The sequence below is a fragment of the Maylandia zebra genome, linkage group LG15 (assembly GCF_041146795.1).
Source record: "Maylandia zebra isolate NMK-2024a linkage group LG15, Mzebra_GT3a, whole genome shotgun sequence".
Classification (NCBI taxonomy): Eukaryota; Metazoa; Chordata; class Actinopteri; order Cichliformes; family Cichlidae; genus Maylandia; species Maylandia zebra.
In genome coordinates this window covers 30,611,599-30,635,916 of record NC_135181.1, presented here as the reverse complement: position 1 = coordinate 30,635,916, position 24,318 = coordinate 30,611,599, and the positions used below count along the sequence as shown (strand labels likewise).

Genomic DNA, 24,318 nt, shown 5'->3' with positions numbered 1-24,318 from the left:
TCATTGTGGATTTGTGTGTTAACTACATGAAGATATTTGCCTGAGATCTAACCTCACTGGACACTTAAGTAGGTACACCTTTCTGGTACCGGGTTGTACCTCCTTTTGCCTTAGGATTACTTAAATTCTTCATGGCAAAGGTTTACCAAGGTGCTGCAAATATTCCTCAGAGATTTTGGTCCTTGTTGCCTCGACAGCATCGCACAGTTGCTGCAGATTTGTTGGCTGTACATCCATAATGCAAATCCCCTGTGCTACCTCATCCTAAAGGTGCTCTATTGGATTAGGAGGAGGTGGCTGAGGAAGCCATTTGAGTACAGTGAACTCATTGGCATGTTTGAGAAACCAGTTTGATGATAAAAGGTGACTCTGCCAACCTGTAGCATCAGTTTTCTGTTCTTGGTTGACAGGAGTGACACCTGGTGTGGTCTTTGTTTTTTATAAGTCTGTCAGCACTGCGCTGCACTCCTGTGGATGCATATAGTTGAATGAAGAGAGGGAAAATTCACTAAATTTTTCACTCAATGTATCTTTTACTTCACATTCTGCATGCGTTTTTCAGAAATCTGGGGTTGAATGGTTTTGCAGAACTGGGTTCAAAAAAATGTCCGGTTTTACAAATCCTTTTATTTATATGACAGCAGCCATATTTCAGGCAACAGGTCAGTTTGTTGTTATCATATCATCAGATCCTTTTATCTAGCTTGTCCATATTTCAGTGCTCATTTGTATTTCAGCTTCCAGCGAATGCCGTTTTCTAGTTTACACTGTCCAGATGTTGGCTTTCCACATTATCTCCTGTAGCCACGTCATTCCTACTGCTAAGCATTAATCTGTGAGGACCGAGAAGAGAAAGAGGGGCCTGCTGTGTTTCTACCTCCAGGCAATGTGCAGCAGACCTCTTCAAAGGACCTGCAGTCTGCTGATGTATAGACCCATCACCATCACCCCCTACACTTTCTGGGAGACTTACATTCTTTGCCAATGTACAACAACATGCTCTGTCTTTAGGAAGTCTTACATCCAAGAAGCAATGCTACACACATCTTTGTTTGTTTGTATAAGTGTCAGGAGATTAACTTATGATACACACACTCAGTTGAGGCTGACCAGAGGGAGGATAGTTTTAAAGTGAAGTTAGATGTATCTTGAACTTTGCCACCTAGAATTCTGCTTGGAAGGTTCACGTGACAAACGTGCTGCTCCCTCAATCACACGATCACATTATCAGACATAAACCAGTGGACAGTTGATAATTGTTGAAATTTATTGCTTCAGCCTAGCCTTCTGAAGGTGATTGATATTCCTCATGTGTCATACAGTAGTGAATACCTTATGGAGAATGTGGTTCAGTCAGGAAAAGCAGACCAAGAGAGTCATATAGCAAATATGTAAGATAATATGGAAGTGTATGAGTTACAACCTAGCATCACCTACTCACTGCCATGATGAGATTTATGATACCAGCGAACTATCAGTCAAACAAAGATCCTTTGTTCACAGCTATATAGCTGGTAAATGATCGTGGATCTTTTTTTAGATATTCCCTATCTGACTCATTCCCACATTATCAGGTTAGGTTACATTTTCAAAGCTTCCTGCTCCAACCGATATATAAATGTAAAGAAAAATAAAGTGGTTCATCTCATAAATTCTCACCCAGCATGCATAGCTGATGACATTATATTAAGCATAACAATCACTGAAGTTCTCAATAACCTGAGCTGCTACTTATGACTAGTTCAGATGTCTAACAAAGAAATCTATAGTTGGTGGATTTAGCAAGGTAACAAACTAGAGCACCTTAACACAAAATACATTTCAATTATAGGGAGAGTTTTCCCCTTTAGAGCCCCAGTGCACCAACCCAACCTTCCCAAGTGCTGTCGTTCTCCTACTCTCTCGCAGATGTGTAATGATCATCAAACATCCAGCCCACACACTGCAGCCCTGCAGGTGCTCCTCATTAAAAAAATGAAACAAGCTTATTTTAAAAGTAGACACAGCTATCTGAAGAAAAGTACGGCTCTGAATGGTCCTTTATGGTGTTCCATGATTCAATTATGTTGATTCAGGAAAGGGAGGACATGGATTATCTGTCTTGATGATAAGATCAAACTTTCTAACATATTGGCCTTCAGCAAGTTGCATAATTTTCACAAATTCCTTTCCCACTTTGCACTTGGCAAAGCAATAGCATACCTTTTATCAAGCCATTTACAGAGCAAACACAAAGGCAACTTCTTTTTTCTCTAATCAGCAATAAGTTGAGAACTGGACTTTACTCTTTAAGTAAAGAGGTAAGCAAGATGAAAAACATACGTGGTACTAGGGCAAGGCTATTTCAAAAGGCCGCGCTCAGCACTTTGCTCAAGGAAATAGACACTATAAAAAAATAAAAAGTATACAGCTGTTTGGAGGATCTGACAGGACTCCGTTCCAACAAGCCGAACAATATGCTGCTGGACACATGTTTTTCTGCTTTTCCATCCCACAGGGCTGGGGCTTTAGGTGCAGGTAGTGGGGAAGAATGGCTGCCGAGGCTGTTAGTCCAGTGCTGGTGCTGAGGCTTCAGCCAGATCCAAGTGTTATCCCAGTCTGTGTAGCAGACATGAGAAGTGTTGGGAAAACACAGGCATTGATCCACAGGACACTCTGATCTCCCTCCAATAACAAAGTCACCGTCTCCAAATAAACAGGCATCTCCTGAGTCTTTCCAGTACATACAGGCTCCCCTTCTGCAGCCCTCCCAAGACGTTGTCTCTAAGCTCAAAGTTTCCTATCTTAAAGCAGAAATAAACACTGATTTAGGGAAAGCGACACATGTTTACGGAACTGCAGATTAAATCCTCCTTCCATATTATGCCACATTCACCAGGACCACACAGCTAAATAATGAACACATGAGGAACTAGGAAGTTGTTGTGGTGAAAAAAGAGCCAGGCAACCCACACTACAAAATCAGCTGACATCTACCTGCCGAGACTGATTTTCTTTAATCATGTTTTGTTTTGTTTTTAATATGTCTGTCTTTGAGAGTCAGGGCTCTTTGCCAATGCTGTAGAGTCACACTATATTGTATTTATGTTGTTGAAAGCACTGAATAGTTATATTTCAAAATGGCTCTAGAAAAGTATCATTGTATTAAGAAAGGTGAACTAAATATCTAGTAAAATATAATATGTAAAAGTAGCCCAAAATTGACCATAAGTGGACCATGTCACAATTACACACAGAGACCTTTATTACAAATAAATTCCAATTTATATTTCAGGATTGTGCACAAATACATTAGCAAACTGTGTTTGTTGAGCTATTCTTTAAATGCGCCATCTTAAGTAATTTGGCCTTGTGTTCATTTTAATTGCATACATCAATGTAATTGCATTGCGCTGATGGACCCATGGCTCTGCAGTGCAGGTAAATATTTTTTTAAAAACATTATAATGCAGGGAGACCTCACCACCGTTTAGGCGTCCACCAAAGCTCAGCCCTGCTGTTCATCCTCTGCATGAACACAGCATTACAATAACCAATACCTTGGACCCTCCTTTACGCAGACGATGTGGCACTCGCAGACCCAGACCGCCTGCCTCTACAAGAGCAGTCGCAGGAATGGAAGGATCAGCTGAAAGAAAGTGGAATGCACCTGAACACCAAGAAAACGGAATACCTAGAATGTGGCCCTCAGATCCTGGGATTGATCCAGATCGACGGCCAGGAGTTAAAGAAGACGGCCCAATTCAAATATCTCAGGTCCCTGGTCTCGGCGGACGGCGAGACTCTCCCGGATGTGTGCTCACGAGTCAACACAGCATGGCTTAAATGGCGTAAATCCACCGGCATCCTGTGCGATAAGAGGATGCCTGAACACCTTAAAGCCAAGATCTACAAGACAGTCTTATGGCCGGTGGCCCTATATGGAGCGGAATGCTGGCCAGCCACCAAGAAACACGAGCAGATCCTCCATGGAGATGAAGATGCTCAGGTGGATGTCTGGGCTTAACCCGCCCGGATTGTGTGACAAATGAAGATGTTTGAAAATGACTCAGAGTTGCCCCAATCGAAAAGATGATGAGGGAAGCACGCCAACGGTGGTATGGACACGTCATGCACAGCAAGGATAATTCGGTGTCAAGAAAAGCCTGCAATAGTAAAACTGTAATCTTTGTGCCACTTTTGTGCATTTGTATCGTGCCAAATAAGCCGTGCGCAAAGCACCAACATTTCTACTGGAATCCCCATCATTTCAAATCATTAAGGGTCTCACGAGGCGAGGTGTGAACTCTTTGTGCGACACTGCTCCACCCTGCCATCATGTGAATTATTACAGCCACATATTACACACACACATATTAGAATGACTGATAGTCTAATGATGACTCTTCTCTCAAACCATGTTTCCAAACTGTGAACATTAGAATTCTCAAAGGAGTGCCCTCTCTCTGTTTGGGTGCAGATGTTCAGCTGAGTCTTGTCTTGAAGAGCTGGCTCTCCTATCCTGTCCCATGCATCTTCAGCATGCACTTAGCTGTCTAGCTTGCGTTTAGATGTTTTGTCCTTGGGATTATAGTGATATTGAAGTGCACACTTGGAGAAAATTCGTCTGATATAACACTGGTGCACGTGATGGAACTCTGGAAACGTTCTCAAATGATGTGTTTTTCTGTCTCCTTTTGCATCCTCCCTTAAATAAAATTTTTAATTTATCACAGTTGCCAAAAAGCAAAATATTAAAAGACAGTAACACTCTGTGCCACCGCTGAATGTCTGGAAGATCCTGCCATGGTTTCAACTTCCCTTCCTCTCCCCTTTCACAGTTCTGTTATTCACATAGCTGTTATGAGTTTTGATGACTGTGCTGTTGAAGCTAGCTAACCTCTCACCCTTATTCCTTGTTAACCATGCCAATAATGAGATCCAGAACCAAGGAGTAGGATAGTTGCAAAATCACACTGTGGAATCTTGGAATTGGCATGCTCCCATATGTCAAATGGATCATTACCAACCCCTTGTTTGGAGGGGAGTGAACGGCACATACACAAACAGTAAGTATGAATGCCAGCATAAATATTATTAGCACAGCAGATGAAAGAAGTGATAAGTACTTACCAGATGAACATAAGGCACAAAGTAGCCATAGAGGGCAGCGGGAATGCCGAAGGCCCAGATGCGATATCCCCACGACTTCCAGATATTGACGTTGAAAATCTGTTTTAGGTGTGAGCTGCCTGTTTGGGAGTCTTTCGGTTTGACCGGCAGCAGGGGCTTGTAAGTGAAGCCAGCCAGCATCAGCACAAGCATGAGGATGCAGAGGACACGCAGGGTGGAGTATAGGCCTATGTTTTTCAGTAAGGCTGACAGCACAAAGGGCATAGCGATCGTGAAGACGCTGCTGCCGGCTGTTACAATACCATTTACGAGGCCAAGGCGCTTCTTAAAGTAATGGCCAAGGATGACCAGGCTTGGCTGGTAGGCGAAAGAGCAGCCGCAGGAGAACACAATGCCGTATGTGAAGTACATGAGGTCCAGGGACCTAGGAGCAAATAAATAACATCAGTGTACAGTCGATTCATTCAGAGTTGCCAATTCATCTGCAAGATATTTCCCAGAAAAGAATCAGTTCTTAGCAGCAGCAACTATAAAATAAGATGTCAAATGTCTTTAAAGGTCCAAAAAAACGTTGTTTAAATTACGATACAGATTTTTGTTTCAAGAAGCTTTATCACGTATTAGGTTAAATCAAATGCAACGCAGTAACACAATTCTCATTCACATAAATCAAATACAGAGTAAGTCTCCTAACTCGTTCTCACATTAAGTTAATTTGCTATAACTTCAGTGACAACAAATAATTAGTTTAAATATTTTTAACACATTATGACACATTCTAACCGATGGTGCATATTGGTTTACATTGTCAGTGACTCATAACTATAAAAGTTATCAATTGTTTAAACTAAGTCATTTTACTATTTCATGAAAACTGACAGACAGCATGTTGCTGCCACCAAATTCAAAATGACCACATGCCTTTTCCTTAAAATAGTACATGTTCTTAGTTCCACTGTTAATAAAATATTTTATAGGTTTATGAGCTTTGCCAATCACTGCATTCTCTTTTTACTTACATTTTATACAGGGGCCTAGCGTTTTTGGAAATGGTTTTGCACACAGTGAGTTTCAAAGTTCTGTTTGGCTTAAATAAATATCTAAGTGCCAATAGCAGTCACATAGTAAGTCTGCACCCTGAGAACTTAGCTTCCTGACCACAGTTTCTGTCATTTGACCACCTGTAATTCAGCAGTTTTATTGCTTACTCTAGTGATAAAGTGTGTGCGTTGCACTTGTTGCGTTGCTTGAACCACATATGACTGTGTGAGTGTTTCCTCACTTGTAGGCCACAATGAGATTCTAGGTCATTTTTACCATGAAGTCATCATTTTATATAAAATGTTTTGTTTTGGGAGATCAAACTGACTCATCGAATTGATCAAATAAAATCAGGCAGACCACACAGTTACACTGATTTTTATTTTTATTTTTACCATTCAATTAACCAACAGGACTACAGTACAGTCCCCTTGCTCTCATTTTGAAAGTTTCGCCAAGTGAACAGAGTCACTGAGTTTGACCTCTTCACTATGTTTGTGATATTGGTATTTGATATTTAGGGTAAATGTGTTGTGCTGCAAGATACAGTGCATCCAAGACATTTGCGTTTGACTTTAGATGAGTGAATGTCCTGTATTTCATTTGTTACTTAGTACTAGTTAGCATGTGTCTATGCATTTTGCCCTCACAACATGCAGCCCAAAATGTTAACTTAGAAGTTTCTAAAAAGCATGATATATTATAGTTGTGGAAACCATATAAGAAATCATGGGTGCCTTGTTACTGCCCCAAATACAATCTTTTTCAGTGGAAAACACTGTATGCATATTTTGTCATGTGACAAAAAAGTGAAGCGAGACAGGCCTGATATCCTATAATACTAAGGTTTTGCCTGTATGTGCAAAGTTAAATAACAGTTAAAAGGTGCTACAAAAGAATTATACATAAAGCAAAAGCATGCTATCTTAAGAAATTTAAAAAAAATTCTTATGCAGTTGTGAGTTGGAAAACTTCCTTACGTGACATAGGAGCTACCCAGTAGGCCGACCAGACCCACAGCAGCACCACCCACTGCAACAATTCTGCAGCCGAGCATGTCGGTGAATATGCTGACGATGGGAGAGCAGAAGAAGATCATGCCCATGGAGAGGGAGCCCACCCATGCTGCAGGAGACACACAGTGGGAAGACAGAATGAATGTCATGATTCTATTATATTTCAATTCAATTCAGTTGAATTCAATTCAATTCAATATTATTTATATAGCGGCAAATTACAACAACAGTTGCCTCAAGGTGCTTTATATTGTAAGGTAGACCCCACAATAGTAGATACAGGGAAGGAAAAAAACACCTTGCACAACTGTCTCCAGGAAAATACTTTACACTACAGACACTAACCGCTAAACAAAGGGTCATGTTGCAATAACAGAACACTATTGTTTCTGTATCGATGCACACATTTACTCAAGGATACACACAGACTGTACAGCTTACTAGGCAACCAGTCATCACATGCCTTACCAACGTCATGAGTTCCCTTTTTTACATCTTGGCCATTTTACTCCTGCTGTACTTTGTATTTGAATCTACTGAACTCGGGCTTTACAAATGCTTCTTACGTACATAGTCTATACATTTACACATTCCTCGTATGATTTCCTTCGTAGATGGAAAAGAAGCAAATAAACCATTTGGTGACAGAACACACAAGATACAAAATACATTATTATTAATTTTCAAATACTGAGGTCGTTAGTAAGTCATACCTGTGAGCCAAAGGTTCAAGTTTACTCTAACTGGCATCAGTGAGGGGGGACAATCATAACATGGTCATCTCAGATTACCTGAGCAAGTCTTGTGCTACCGGCTGTGCAAGACCTACTCACCTGCTGTTCAAACTGTTTCTTTGCAAAAGCCAGCCAATGAGAAGAAAGTTCATTTTAATGCAGGGGGAAAGCCAAAAAAATTTGTTTTAGACAATGAATGGACTATACCAAGGCCCCTTAAAAGGTAAATAAGAATTGCTGTGAACAAAGCTATTCTGTTAGTGTGTTTGTCATGACTATAGGGAAAAAGGCGAGAGTGACATGTTTTTGTACAAAAGACTGCTGGGAACTGGGAACTTTCTCTTTAAGACATCACACATCCAATACCAGATAACAATAGAGACCAGAAATGCCTTCAGGTGAACAACAGGTCAGCACATGTGACACAAGCCATATAAAAAGTTGTTGACTCTGAAGCTAAGTCAGGTGAAACTTGTGGGAAAAGACCAACTGGAGCTGGAATGCTTTTGTTGTCTGTTTTTTTACACGACTAACAGGAAACCCTTGTGTCAAGTTTCAGGGTTGTTGCTGGGATTTTATTCTCCTCACCTCACCCCATGCTGGCAGAGTATTAAGCAATCTCAGGTTTCCAAATGAAACAGATGCTATGAAGTTCCAAAGAAAAACACCAGTGTGGTTGTGATTTTAGGATTAATCTGGACAACACTGTCACCAGCTTCTCCCTTTTTAAAGTCACACTTGAGGAGACGTGTTTATTTCAGTGTGCCAAGAGTTTACAGTCAGCCAGCAACTGAGAGGCTTTATTGCTCATTGTTTAAATCAAACTGTCCACAGTTGTTTATTACCTAGTGGTCCCTGCGAAATGTGGAAACAGTTATTTTCATTTTATTTCTTATCACAGTCACTTTTTTACACAACAGTAATTCACCATGATAGTTTAGATATTTGTCAAGTAAGGATTAATGTTGTAAACACTAAACGCACTTATGTTGTTAGGTTCTATATCAGTTTTACAGCCATTCCGTCATAAACCAAAGTACAAATTAAAACTCTGATAACAAGGATGGACCGAAAGTCAGAGGAACACATAGTCTTTATCATTCGGGGGAACTCCCAAAGCTTCTTTAGAGTTATTCCAGACAACACAGTAAGTCAGAAAATGTTCACTCTAATAAATGCCAGTGAACGAGAAGAAGCAAGAATCCTTCAAAAGCAACAGGAAATTGCTGTTGTGCTCTTCTGGCTGTCTTGATTTAAAAGCATTTATGCTTCAGACAAGAGAAATTCTAGATTAAAAACGATGTAAAATCAGGATTCTCTGTGTCCCAGTGACATCCACCTCTAGCTACGGGCACTGCTTTAAATACTAGCAGACGAGTTTCCCTAAGTCATCCGTCTGCTTCGCTGGAACCCCCCCCAACTCTGAACCCAGTCACCCCACAACAACTGAACCTTGAGACCTAGGAAACTGCATAATACACCTGTTATCCACAGAAAACTGCATATTTTAAAACTCAGAAAGCCTGTGTATCATTTGAGGTAACTACTTTGGGCATTCTTGCCTGATTTTCCCTAACGACCCCAAGAACTTCAGTAATGACACCATGCATCACGTGTTGTTTTGAAAGAGGGTTTTGAAAGACAATTCAGTTGGACCTGTCAATAATAACATTGAACAATAACTGAAATGTCAGTGTTTTTTTGTTATGCTCAATTATGCATTTGTGCAGTTTTAACTCTAATTTCTAATATTTCAAGCTAACTATTAACTGACTAGCTTAACGGCTCAATAAATGTAATAATTTCGAATATTTTGGCCGTTTAGTCATTACTTTAAAATTATTTTTAAAAAGTTTCTTAACTTTGTTTCAAGTACTGACAAATAATTACCACTGTTTACCCATTAATTATAATTAAACATCCCCTGTGCTATGTGCTGACAAGTTTAGCTATAGCATGTACGTTTATAAGTTCATGTCATTTTTCTTTATTTTCCTTCCTTAAAACAAATATATTTATCTATCTCTTTAATCCTAATTTCTATGAAACATCAAGTGAGATCACTGCACTGAATGCCACAAACGGAGCACTGAAGACTTTACTTAAATGTATGAATAAATTCAAAGGGTTTGCATTTAAAAAAGCTATCTGAAGAGTTATCTTATAACCAAAATTAACAAAAGCATCTAATGGATGAGGCATTTTGCAGTATTGAGGTAGCACAAGACTTGCTCAGGTAATTAAACAAACAGAACATCTCTATGGCACGTTCTAGGAATCTGTTGACCAAAGATGCTCAGATGTTACCAATGTCTAGTTGAAGCATGGAGAATGAAGACAGGCTTCATTTAACACTATAGACCACTTACAACTTACCCCGAAGTCCCAGGCTGTTCCACTATAATGAACACAAAGTGAGGAGGAAAAAGGTTTTAGCGACTAAAATGCTCTCACGGCCAACAAACCAAAAACAAGACCAGATGTCCCCCTGTATCAACACAGCACCAATGCAAAAGTGTTTGTTACCATGACGTAGTATTGACTTTAATGGCTTTAAATATATATATATATATATATATATATATAGATATATATATATATATAAAAACACCCAGCACGCCCCAACATTGTGATCAGGCCATCATCATTATTTCACTTCACTTTCCAAGAGCTCTTGTTTTGCTGGGTACATCACCGTTTCTTTTATTGGTGCTGGTGGAGATAAAGGTACAAACTGGTATTCCATGAAAGTACACCCAAACCCAGGTTTAACTTTAGAGATCACACTATGTAAAAGTTTTGGAGACAAAATAATAGTAGCTGTTTTTTCAGATTCAGTTGGCAGTTCAGTGAACGGTGGAAAATATTAAAAAGGTAACCACCGGGAATCAAGATTTTATGATAACCTGATACAGGTAACATGTTAGTTAGAGCTATTACTGGACAGTGTTTCCATTCATCCATTTTCTTCCACTTGTCCAGGGCAACACCAAGGCGTTCACAAACCAGACAAGAGATTTCTCTAGCGTGTTTTGGTTCTACCCCAGGGCCTCCTCCCGTTGGAACATGCCTGGAACACCTCACCCAGGAGGCGTCAAGGAGCCATCCTTGTCAGATGCCTGAACCACCTCACCTAGTTCCTTTTCATGTGGAGGAGCAGCGGCTGTGGAGGAGAGAGCCCCTCCTGAATCCAATTTAAGACTCTGTAGGTGGTGCTCTGTTTTTTCTTCAAATGCAATAACCATCGGCAGTTATGCTAAATAAACCACTGTTAGAAATATTTAACATTTCACTTCTTCACCATGTGCAACTATTAATTACTGTACTTAATTACAAAGTAGAATACTAGAATAGCTCAGTTCTTCTGAGAGACAACATACAGACCACAAGTTGTTCTGTTTAAATTCCAAAGGACTAAATGATATGCAAAAACAATTCAGTTGGACCTGTTGATAATTGTGTGGTCTAACATCCACACAGCCACTTCAATCTGATAAGCTATTAGCTGGCTAGAAACACCTAGCCTTTCATGTACTGTAGTTACATCCAGGCTCCTTAATCTCCCAGACAGAAGAAACTAAGCAGAGCAGTGGCCTTAAATCCTGCAGCTGTCTATACCCAGCAGCCTCACAGCCAGCTCACTATCAGACATTTGGACTCGCTGACCAGGGCTCAGGAAGTGGACCCTGCTGCACTGAACGCACAGTTGCCTCCCACAAGGCAGAGCACATTCTTCTCTGACGACAGCATTGAGAGCCGGGGGAAGAAAAAGGAAAAGGGAAGTTAAGAAATGCCAACTAAGTGCAGTGAATATGTTTTAGTGACCCACATACTTCCCAGCTAACTGCACTCGATTCACATCCTCCCAGCTTTGCTTCCTAATGCTAATCTCAAATAATTATATCTAAAAGGAAAAAAAAAGAAAAGTCTGTGTAGGTTCTCAGTCATCCAGGTCATAGTAATCAAAGGAGCTTTCTTGAAACTTTTTTAGGCCCCTTGAAGGTTTTCTTTTCAAGCTCCTTAAAAAGAAAAGGAAAAACAACAACATGCAAATAAAGCATGTTGTTTGCATCTCTTGAAACAGAGAGACAGACAGCCATACACACTAACAGTCATTCGGAACTAACAGTTAACCTAACCCCACTAACTGCATGTCTTGGGCTGTGGGAGAAAGCTGGAGTACCTGGACAGAACCCATGCATATACAGAGAGACTATCCAAACTCCACAATGAAAGGCCCCGATGGTGGATTCGAACCCAGGACCTTCTTGAGGCAACATACTGCCCATTTAAATAGTTTTCAATATTTTAAATGATTTTGAATACTTTTGGATCTCTATGACATCGTCAAGAGGGGATATCCTCAAGATGGTTCATGGGCATCCAATCAGAAGGCTGGCCTCAAAAGAAGAAACCTATAAAAACCTTTTTGAGACGGTGGATGAACTTGGGATTGTAGAGCATGCAAGAGTTCTCAAATTAAAATTTAGTGTACCAAAGACGTGCTGAAGTTAGTGTTGGTGTTTATTCTGTTTCCATGACACAATTTCTCACTTCTCTGATTATTTGGTCTGGAGTAGGCATTTTATTTGAATTAAAAGGAAGCAACAGAAATCTTTTTTAAGAGGAACTGTAATCGACATGTATAAATTCTGTGGAGTTACCCTAAGAGACTAATTATGACACTTTATTTCTTTTACAGTGGGGCAAAAAAGTATTTAGTCAGCCACCGATTGTGCAAGTTCCCCCACTTAAAATGATGACAGAGGTCAGTAATTTGCACCAGAGGTACACTTCAACTGTGAGAGACAGAATGTGAAAAAAAATCCATGAATTCACATGGTAGGATTTGTAAAGAATTTATTCATAAATCAGGGTGGAAAATAAGTATTTGGTCACCTCAAACAAGGAAAATCTCTGGCTCTCACAGACCTGTAACGTCTTCTGTAAGAAGCTTTTCTGTCCCCCACTCGTTACCTGTATGAATGGCACCTGTTTGAACTCATCATCTGTATGAAAGACACCTGTCCACAGCCTCAAACAGTCAGACTCCAAACTCTGCCATGGCCAAGACCAAAGAGCTTTCGAAGGACACCAGGAAAAGTATTGTAGACCTGCACCAGACTGGGAAGAGTGAATCTACAATAGGCAAGCAGCTTGGTGTGAAAAAATCAACTGTGGGAGCAATCATCAGAAAATGGAAGACATACAAGACCACTGATAATCTCCCTCGATCTGGGGCTCCACGCAAGATCTCATCCCGTGGGGTCAAAATGATCATGAGAACGGTGAGCAAAGATCCCAGAACCACACGGGGGGACCTGGTGAATGACCTGCAGAGAGCTGGGACCAAAGTAACAAAGGTCACCATCAGTAACACACTACAACGGCAGGGAATCAAATCCCGCAGTGCCAGACGTGTTCCGCTGCTGAAGCCAGTGCATGTCCAGGCCCGTCTGAAGTTTGCCAGAGAGCACATGGATGATACAGCAGAGGATTGGGAGAATGTCATGTGGTCAGATGAAACCAAAGTAGAACTTTTTGGTATAAACTCAACTCGTCGTGTTTGGAGGAAGAAGAATACTGAGTTGCATCCCAAGAACACCATACCTACTGTGAAGCATGGGGGTGGAAACATCATGCTATGGGGCTGTTTTTCTGCCAAGGGGACAGGACGACTGATCCGTGTTAAGGACAGAATGAATGGGGCCATGTATCGTGAGATTTTGAGCCAAAACCTCCTTCCATCAGTGAGAACTTTGAAGATGAAACGAGGCTGGGTCTTCCAACATGACAATGATCCAAAACACACCGCCCGGGCAACAAAGGAGTGGCTCCGTAAGAAGTATTTGAAAGTCCTGGAGTGGCCTAGCCAGTCTCCAGACCTCAACCCCATAGAAAATCTGTGGCGGGAGTTGAAAGTCCGTGTTGCTCAGCGACAGCCCCAAAACATCACTGCTCTCGAGAAGATCTGCATGGAGGAATGGGCCAAAATACCAGCTACTGTGTGTGCAAACCTGGTAAAGACCTATAGTAAACGTTTGACCTCTGTTATTGCCAACAAAGGTTATGTTACAAAGTATTGAGTTGTATTTTTGTTATTGACCAAATACTTATTTTCCACCCGGATTTACGTATAAATTCTTTACAAATCCTACCATGTGGATTCATGGATTTTTTTTCACATTCTGTCTCTCACAGTTGAAGTGTATCTCTGGTGCAAATTACTGACCTCTGTCATCATTTTAGGTGGGGGAACTTGCACAATCGGTGGCTGACTAACTACTTTTTTGCCCCACTGTATTACAATGGAGGATACACTGGATAGTATCCTCCATTGGTTTGGTTGGTTGGTTTTAATCACTGCTACATCTGTTAAATAAAGTCTAGACACAACAACAGGTTCACATACCTAGATTGCATCAGAATCAGAGGAGCTTGGCCCACAAATGTATAACAGCTGCTTAAGACTGTGTTATCTTTTTAAATTAATTTAAAAAATTGTAAAATGTATAAATTAAGTTTCAGCAAAAAAGAATAGAAATTAGAGGACAGGATAGCTGGAAAAGAGATGAGGGAGACTCCTTACAACTCCTGCTGAATTAAAGGGGTCTTACTGTGTAATACTGTTACAGAATGACTTTTCAACTGGTGCCGATCAGTCACAAAGACCCCAGTCATAACCCTAATCAGGGCCTCTTAGTGCCGCAGTCAAACATCTGGGTCTGCAACAAGGATATAGCAATTCCAGTTTACAGCAGCTGGAAGCCATTTGTATTGGGCAGTTCCACTGGAAACTGTGGAGAAGGGGGAAGTGTTTTTTGTGTGTTTGCAACCCACTCAAATCATTTGTGTGTTTTCTGGCCTCTCACACTGCAGGAAGTGAAAAGGTCTGTCTGATGACACAGGAAAAACTTGGGGAGCAGCTGCAGAGCGATTTATGGCTGTGCATAAAAAAGCACATCATATGCATGCTTGGAATGACTTCCCTCTGCAGCAGATACTAGAAGTCCATATGAAAAATGTTAAATGGGAGTTGTGTTTCATGTTAGAGGGAAGCAAAAAGGGGTGGTGTGTCAGAACAAGCTGGTGATTGGGGGAGCTTTTTGTCCACCCCCTTTTTTAAGCTCACTGTATAGTGTTGCAAACAACAGCTTGAATACATACACTCCTCCCCAAGTCCCCTTATCTCCAGCTTCTTGTTTCACAGAAAGGCCAACACTTAACCTAGAACTGCCATTATCTGTACCTTCAAAATGTATCCATCGGAAGGTGTTTTTGACTAACATGTTATGTATCTTGTGGTAAATCAGAGGATTTGTTGTACTTAAATATGTGTTTGTTGAGAATTTGAATAAAATACTTATTGTTCCATGCACTCTGCAGTTGCTCCATCAGTACTTTTTTTGTAAAGGGCTACGGCTAAATTACCCCACAAGGTTTCTTTTCATTGGCCTTGAGCAAGACAATGACAGATACAGCTATCATCTGTGTCAAGCTATTGTGATTTTATGTTTGTTTACTAAAAAGTTCCCTCCAAAACCATGCTAGCTAAGCTAGCTATGTGTTACTAACAAAAAAAGTAAACTGAAAACAGCAGAGAAACCTACTTTGCCTTTAAAAATATGAGATTTTTTGTAGTAACTAACAATAGTGTTAGTATTAAGAAAGAAACAAAAAGTAACCACAAAACTATAGATACTTTATTTTAAGTCAGTCCCAAGTTTAAACATTTGTTGATGCCATATAAACTTGATCTAAAATAAATATTTATTTCAATAATAATTTATTTTATTGTAAAATAATAAAAATTACATGTATGTACATAATAAAAACCCACATCAATCCATAATATCTGTAATGATAAAAGAGGCAACAGAGAAACGTATTAAAATCTTGTCCTGAGAAATATATGAGCACTGTGATATAATGGCCATGCTGTTTTCTATGGTTACCATGGCTGCTTAGAGACACATGGAGACCAGACCGATCATGTACCTGTGAATCTTATTATAGTGGCAGTGTGGTTTTTGCCGGTGCTGCCTGTGATGTTCGATGTTCCTAATTAGTTCACAGTGGTCTTTGTGCAAAGTTAATTTTATCCATGGTCGATGAAATGAACGGATGCAGGAGACAGTAAACAAATCAAAGAGTACCCCATGCCATGCTTAGGCTAGAGGGCTACTGAGAGCTTCAGTAGCTTTTTGGGGATATTAGTCACCATAGGATAGTACTATAGGATACTATACCATTATCCCAACTCTGTTTTTCCTTCAAAACAGGAAGGTGCCACTTAGAATTTTGTTTCTGATATTTATTCCCTCTTATTCCCTCTTTTGCCCTGTAAAAATAACGCATTTTCATACTTGTCATGCACTGTAACACCTCCACATTGTGTCAATTAGACGTGGTTGAGTGAGACCATAAAGACTGACTGTTTCAAGACCTAATCTTGGTGCAGTGACACAGGGATTGCCTGCTGTTAATCAGTCTGACATTGCCCAAGAGCAAGGACATCACAGCCATTAGTTCACATCCAGCCCCTCAGGCTGTGGTCTGAGGGGCTGGTCCCCTGCGTGTCATGTGCAGGGGGCCAAACAATTTGTCCTGGTGCCACTGAAGTGGGCTCTGCCTCCAGCATGTTTATCTTCTCGAGACTTTATCTCTTGACAACCTTCACCTACTCAGACCCAAGCTTACACACGCCTGAAATCAAACGGCCTGTCAAATATTAACCAGTCTATGATTAAAACTTGTCAAGGTTTTGTGGAGCCATTCCATCTGAGTCATTTTGTTTTATTTTGAACCAAGTTACCCATGAAGATCAATCAATTATGCTTTTTAAAAGTGCTTGTAAACTTGGTTGGGCATGTTACATTCATGTGAGCCTGTAGTTGTAGATAAATATTTAACTGACAATTGTCTCATCTCCTTCAGGAGCCATCTGAGCATATTATTCAATCGGAAATCCATTATCCATAACCTTTTAGGTATTTGAATTAAAAAAATAAACTTAAAACAGTTCATTTTCAACTAGTGAAACGTGTCTACTTCACAAAACAAACCCTTGCATAAAACATCATGTGACAGTAAATTACTGCTAAAGCAGCAATATAGTAAGCCTGACTGCTGACAGAATAAACTCAACATCAACTGAACACTTTGCCCTCAGTACAAGGCAGACAGCAGCCAAGCAGTGAAAAGTCCTAATATAGTCTTTCCCCCGTGTTCTGATCCCTCTTCAGTCAGTTCTGCTGCCCTATAACTGAGGGAAACCAAATTCCTGTTAATGTACAAGGGAGTCATAGTTACTGTTAACTGATCTAACACACTCAAAAAACACTTGATCTAATGTTGGTGAAAGCACTGACATTGCTTTACTCTCCCACGCACTGATACTAAAACAATATTTTATCCTTTACTGCACCATCAATCTCTTTATTTTTTCCTTTCATACACAGTCAAAACAATATTCAGCCAAAATATGCTCACATAATGTCTTGTTATTGACATTTTAATGTCAATTAAATACATGTTGTTTTGATTACTTCAGAGTCATCAAAACAACACAATCAAGGTATCAAAAAACTCTGTGTTTAGTCCAAAGTTCTTTGGCAGGTCTGACAGTAGACAACAACCAAGTGGCTTTTGGCACGAGGCTCAAGAATAACCCCATCTGGCATTTTCACAGGGAGGGAACCAGCATAGAGCCTTGACCTTCCCACCCCAACATAATGCATTGTGATTGGTTGACTGTGACAATTTCCGAGCTTTGCAGCGCGTTATCTTTGGCACCAACAAACAGCTACTAGCTGAAGATTTCAGCTATTGGAAACTTGCTCTTTATGGAATATATATCCCTATTTAAGAAATTCATGAATGCCCAGCAGATAATTTCTGGTAAATTGGTAGTAGATCAGACCATAGGAACTACAGCTACAAATTCAAATTAATATGTTAGCACGCATGATAAACACATTATGCGACCTGAAATCATACACATTACCCTGCATCACAGAAAAGAATATAGTTTTACTCATAGGCAGTAATGTTTGATCATTCTTCTCAGAAAGGAAAGAGAGAAATGCGCAGTATTTTCAGTTATTCCAAGCAGGGATTGTTATTGTTATTATAATAATAATTATTATTATTATTAATGTAGACCCTAGAAGAATTAAAACTTACAAGTTAAAGACCTTACAATATAAACTGTTGTGATTTGGCACTATATAAATATAACTAAACTAAGTTGAACTGAATTTAATTATTCCAACAAGAGCAACCCGTTTACAGCAATCAGGCCATCATGGTCCTTAAAGTGAACAGACAAATACTGGCCCTAATAATTGCTTTAAGTTGCAGACCTTAACTGAACATTTATTTTCATCTTAGGTGCAGTTTCAAGGCATATGCAGTTTTAGCCGCATCGGAGCTTGAATGTGAGACAAAGAAACACGTTCAAACATGTGCGTTGGTATGTCTTTGCACTCAAATCACCAAGCACAGGGCACATGAGGGGTTTTCAATGTGGAACTGCCTACATTTCAACTCCCCAGTCAACTTAGAGGATTAAAAACTTACTGTTTGTACTGCATTCTCCATAAAGAACAGGAGTAAAACTACCTATCAGAAGGCTTTAATAGGCAAGGTTAAAACAGTAAATCAGCAACAATCTCTCCCTATTATGTTATCTTTACTTCGGGTCTTATTGACTGTAATTATGCCCATTCAAAATGTACCGAAGTGGGATAAATCAGAGATAAGATAAAGGAGAGCCATGGCACTCAAACAGTAAATGGCCTGTATTTGTATAGCGCTTTACTTAGTCCCTGTGGACCCCAAAGCGCTTTACACTACATTCAGTCATCCACCCATTCACACATTGGTGATGGAAATATACATTGTAGCCACAGCTGCCCTGGGGCGCACTGACAGAGGCGAGGATGTTGGACACTGGCGCCACCGGGCCCTCTGGCCACCACCAGTAGGCAATGGGTGAAGTGTCTTGCCCAAGGACACAACTATCAGAGCCAGGGCTCGAACTGGCAACCTTCCACGATCGCCCCTTGGAAACAGAATTTTAAAAAAAGCTTTTTAAAGCCTTATTTTTGGTTCAAAGTCAAACATTTTCAGGATTTTTTTATTTTTATTTGACTTCATTGGTGAATCAATACCTGCAGTTTTTATATCCTGGTGATCATCAAAATAAAAGTTCATTAAAGTATTTCTTCTGAACTGTCCCATCAAAAAGTGTCTTACTCACAGGAAAATGAAAATAACTAATAAGTATCCAGTAACACAATAAAACTGAAACATGAGAAACAATGTTAATGTCTTAACAGAAAGGAGGTCTAACCCATTCGGCTTTTTAAACCCACCAATCTACATCAGATACTGACTAATACTGACTCAATATCTTTGAGTATTCGTGCTTATAAGTTAATATATTCATTTCAGTTACATCGTATTCGTGTTCTGTGTATGACATGCACCACAGGCCATGATATTGATGGTCTTATCTGCTCCACTCCATGTGTACAGCGAAACAGATAAGCACACACGGTGAAACAGACAGCAGAGGAGAGAATATTACTGCAAAACGTACAAGCCTTAAATGCTGATCTGAAATGAACCTACGTAAATAGCAACGTGTTGCCATCTCTCATTGCAACAATAAAAACCAATTAACTCACAGCAGGCAATCATTTTTTATTCATGTACATATTTTGGGTTGAGTAATTTATTACATGTTCTATGTCTCCCTCCAAGACAAGACTGCATATCAGTATCTTGTCGCAACTTTCACTTGTGCTAAAATGAAGCTCTCTATATGACTTGCACTCTTTTTTCTTTTCTTTTTTTTGGGGCAGTGACTTGCACTCTTAATGTGTGCTATGCAATGCTTGAAAAGCTTGCTAAAAATACACATATGTGTGATTACAGCCAGTGATAAACAGAAAATAGATCCAAGGGACTGTGCTGGGAAGTAAAACTGTTGTCTAAAGTTGAGTAAAGTAAAGTCTATGTCAGCAGTGTCCGTGTAAACAAGTGATGCAAATTTCCATGGAAAATCCTGACCAGGGAGATGAAAAGTGTATCTGCAGTAAAGTGTCTACACAGCCAGAGAAGACGACTTGTTATGTTGCCAACAAGCAACACTCATACAATGGCTGATGGGTGTTTCTTCCATCTCATCTTTACTTTTTACATTTTCATTATGAGATATTAGAAATACCATTATTAATATATCTGATAAAATTCGTTGCCCAGCTACAGTTCTTCCCCCAAAATGACTCAGAAACTAGACTAAGACGATCAAATCACGCTACACTCAGTAGCCATTACAGAGCCAGCTATCCAACGGAATTCATTTTAGTATTCTATTTTCCTCCATGTCAATTAAATTCCATCATTTCCTCTAACGCTCAGTCAGATAAAAATATTCATGTGGGAAAGAAGGGGATCTCATTCAAGGATTTGTGATGTTTATGAAGACTTGTATCCTGACTGTTATAGATGCGTTCTCTTAGCATTCTGGCACTTCCTCTATGACAATGTCCAACTTCAAAACCACTCAACTGCCTCATTAATTCTCATTAGTTCTGTTCTCACGACAGGAAGGCAAGCTGAAGAGTGAACATCTAGTTTGAAGCAGTACTTTGTGTTCTTTCTGAGAAACAGGATCAGGGAATTAAAATGGAAAGAATGGATGCTGTCCATCTCATGAAGCGAAAATAAGCAGGAAAGACCTCACTAAAACTTCTAACTCAAGAATTTACATCCTGGCAGTCAGGCACTGTAATCTCAAATGGATAGAAAAATGAAGTAATTATTAGTGCTGTCTGAATGTTAAGTTATATATATATATATAGGGGATAAAGTAGTTGTTACTTGTTAGTATACTTGTTAGTGTTATTAATTTTCCAGAGTTCATTAGAGATTTAGCTAACAAATTCAGTGTGTGAACTGTGTGCATAGTAAAAGACAAAATATACATAAAACTTTAAGAAATGCATTACTCAATTAATACTTAACCAACATTGTTTTTCATACATTGCTAACTCTCATTCAATGTGAACACATGCTATTACGTTGAATCATTATGCTGTCAGCTGACATCATTGATGGTCACCTCTCCTTCTGTCCTATGTATGGACGTGCTGTTTAGTCTGTTGATGGTAGATGGTGGACTCAGGTGCAGACCAAAACAACCACCAGGGGTGGTCTCAGCCTGGTTCCAAACAAGCTGAAGAGCGATTTATTACAAGAATACGATCTAACCTCGATGTAGTCCAATTATCCAATGTACAGTGCATGTTTTAGCTTAGCACTTTCATATAACCAAGGTTATAAGACACTTTAAAAGAAAGTACACAGGAGAGTACACAAACCGTAGTAACAGCCTGCTACATACCATTTATCCTGAAATATCTATCAAATAAACATAAATATTTGCAGTAAATTCTCCATGTTTTTTTTTCCATTAGTCCAGAATACAGCACATTTTCCCTGTATTTACTTTTGTTGATACTACCCCAAACACATTTGGCCAATAAGTAGATTGAACGTTGCCAAATAATTTGTAGTGATGCACTTTGGTTGGCTAGGAGTTTTCTGTGTGGAAAGAAAAACCATACCACAGGAAAAAGCAACTAATTTACAAAAGTATCATCTGATTTAGAACAGAGTAAATAGGTCTAGGTATAGACACAGGAAATTTAAGGATGTCCTATGGTGGCATCGGGAATCAACACACACTGCGAGCATAATTTTGGCTTCTGTGGATCAGGCTTGTTGGAGCACATCCCAAGGATGCTTAATTGCAATGGGATCTGTGGAGTTTGAAGGCAAATCTTTGTGCTCATTACCAACTGTCCTACTGGGGGAAGATGCTACCACTGCGGAGTGCTGTTGCCATGCTTGCTGTGCAACCACCTTTAGGTGGGTGATATAAGTCAAAATAGCATCCCCATGTTGGGCTGGGGCCCAGAACACTGCACTGGACTAAAAAAAGCCCTGGCGGTTTACAATTTTTCTGGCACAAACCCTGTAATGGTGCTATGACTGGTGCATATGAAAAATCTAATTAAATGTTTCAGATCATTTAAAAAAAAGAAAAAAAAACACACCAAGCAAGCAATGGGTTAGAGCCATAGTACAAACCACCTTGGCTGCAACCAACACAAAATCCAATGCAATAATCACAGAGATCAGCAGAAGAAGCTATTGAGTCGGTGAACAGCTAGGCCCCAGACTACCAACAAACATGGGTCCCCCATGCAGTACTACTCTTACATGCTCATTTGCCAAACAGCAATACCAACAACAGGTGGTTACAATCAGCACAGGGCCATTATTCATGTGGTAAGCCGTCCCTCTGTCTGTCTCTCTCTCTCTCTCACACACACACACACACACAAACCGCAAAAAAAATTCTCTATGTGATTATGCCATGACTGTGTGGCACACCGCTATGTGTAATATTCAATGTTTTTAAGGTGTTCTTTTAGTTTAATGCAGAAAAACATGTAAGGCTTTACATAATTCGTACGATAATGCCGACTGCTGACTAGACTGAACGACAAGAAGAGAATTCGTGTGAGAAAAAAAAGAGTATTTGTACACGCTATGGTATAAGAAATTACTACTTTGATTTGTGTTTCCCCTTCAGTGACTTTTCAAATAATTAACTATACTCCGTCCCCCGCTGGGAGCAAGCTGTATCAAGCTGTATTTCATTCGCGGTTTAAAGCGACTCTCTGCCGTACTTTCACACCGAGAGCACGCTGAGAGCTTTCCAGGACTCCTCGGGATTAGACACAAACCATAACAAACACTTAACCCAGTTTTTTTTTTTTGAATTATCACCACACTGAGTGCCAGGTCACAACTTTGACGCCAGGCTCGCAACGTTATCCCCACAACCGTGCTATATAACCGCACTGTCTTTTGTCTGCATGCGTTTCCTTCTCTCACACCAGGAAACGACACATTACTTGCTAGCTGAACTTAGCTAACGTTTTTATAGTGGGCTAAATGTTAAACATATGATGCTATAGAATTATTATGTCTTTACGAAGAAATTGTTCTCGAGAAGACCTTCGTTGGTGGTTTGAAAGTTGTCGGTTCAATTCCCCGCCATTACTAAAACTGTCCCATGAGCAAGACATCACTTACTTTAAGACCGTTACTCATCTTGCGGGGTTACATCACGCCTTTCTTCTATAATAATACACACTCATGACATAAAAATGACATTTAAACATATATATAATTCTTTACTAATGTGGTACTTTTACTCATACAGCCAGGTTAGCCTATACTCACATGTTCTGAATTGGAGGTCTTTATCGTCCGGGCTACCAAATTCCTGCAGGAGGTAGATATACATTACACCGAAGGCGTTCTGGATCCCAAACACCGAGCCGTTGCACCACATGGAAGCCAGCATGACCATCCATCCCCAGCCGCCCTCGGGGTGCACAAACTCAACCTCCTCCTTGGCTCCCGGACCCTCGCTTTTCTCTGGGATATCCACTTTGCTGTCCCCGTTCTCCTTATTCTCCGTCTTCTCCTTCTCCCCATCCTGCTCCTCTACTGGACGCTTCTCCTTTGCGGGTTCGCTGCCGGCTGGTGTCTCGGCGGCTGCATCGTTTTCTGGCATATTGTTCCCTTCTGTCATTTTTTTTAAAATAATGTGTCAAAAAGGCACTGCGGATTTTGAAGTATGGAGGTATTGCGCGTAGGCTGGCAGGGGGAGGTCAATAAATTCAGACACAGGATATGACAGAGATTTGGGGGCACGGTAAAGTTTTATCCATTGACGGGGGCTGTAGCTTCAGTAATGCTGGTACTGCAGCATGTGCAACTGTCAAACATCTGCCGTTGCACTTTTATAAATAGACAACGCAGAGGGGCGGGGCTGCGGGTATCCTTACACTGCAGCTGCTGAGGCGTTTCCAGGATATCTTCAGTGGGGTGGCACAAGTCTAAGAGAGTGTGTGTGCGTGTGGGGGGGTGTCCAGCAGAGAACAATGTAAGCATATGGAAGAATATTTGACCATTTGACCTTATACAAATACAGTATAGAGAACTAGCACAGCAAACATTTGAGGCTAGTAAGTGGAACGGTGAGAGTTTAAAGGTACTTTTTGTTTACCCTTGTTTACCCTACTTTTTATTACCCTCTGCAAACTTTAAACAAGAATTTAACCACCAGGGGCCAGCATTTAATCAGTGGATGTGTTGTAAAAAAAAAAAACGCACGCAAAGACAATGTTCCGTCCTCTCTTTTGACTTTTAATGTATGCTTTTATTCCTACCTAATAGACTAGGGCTGGGTAACTCAACACTTCAAAGACCAAGGAACTGGTTGTGGATTTCGGGAGGTCCAGACCAGCTCCACTGCCAGTTCA

At 40.2% G+C, this 24,318-nt stretch overlaps 1 protein-coding gene across 1 annotated transcript in view; it reads right to left on the bottom strand.

The window, feature by feature from the left end:
* The window catches only part of slc16a10 (solute carrier family 16 member 10), a 30,753-nt gene extending 6,988 nt beyond the window's left edge, over positions 1-23,765 (bottom strand). Inside the window, exons 1-3 of the mRNA XM_004566231.4 lie at positions 23,231-23,765; positions 7,134-7,278; positions 5,113-5,536 (exon numbers count right to left, since the gene is read on the bottom strand). Coding sequence (XP_004566288.1) covers positions 5,113-5,536; positions 7,134-7,278; positions 23,231-23,585 — 924 coding nt within the window. The 5' untranslated portion in view covers positions 23,586-23,765. The remainder of the gene's footprint in view (positions 1-5,112; positions 5,537-7,133; positions 7,279-23,230) is intronic.
* Between the last annotated feature and the right edge of the window lie 553 nt (positions 23,766-24,318).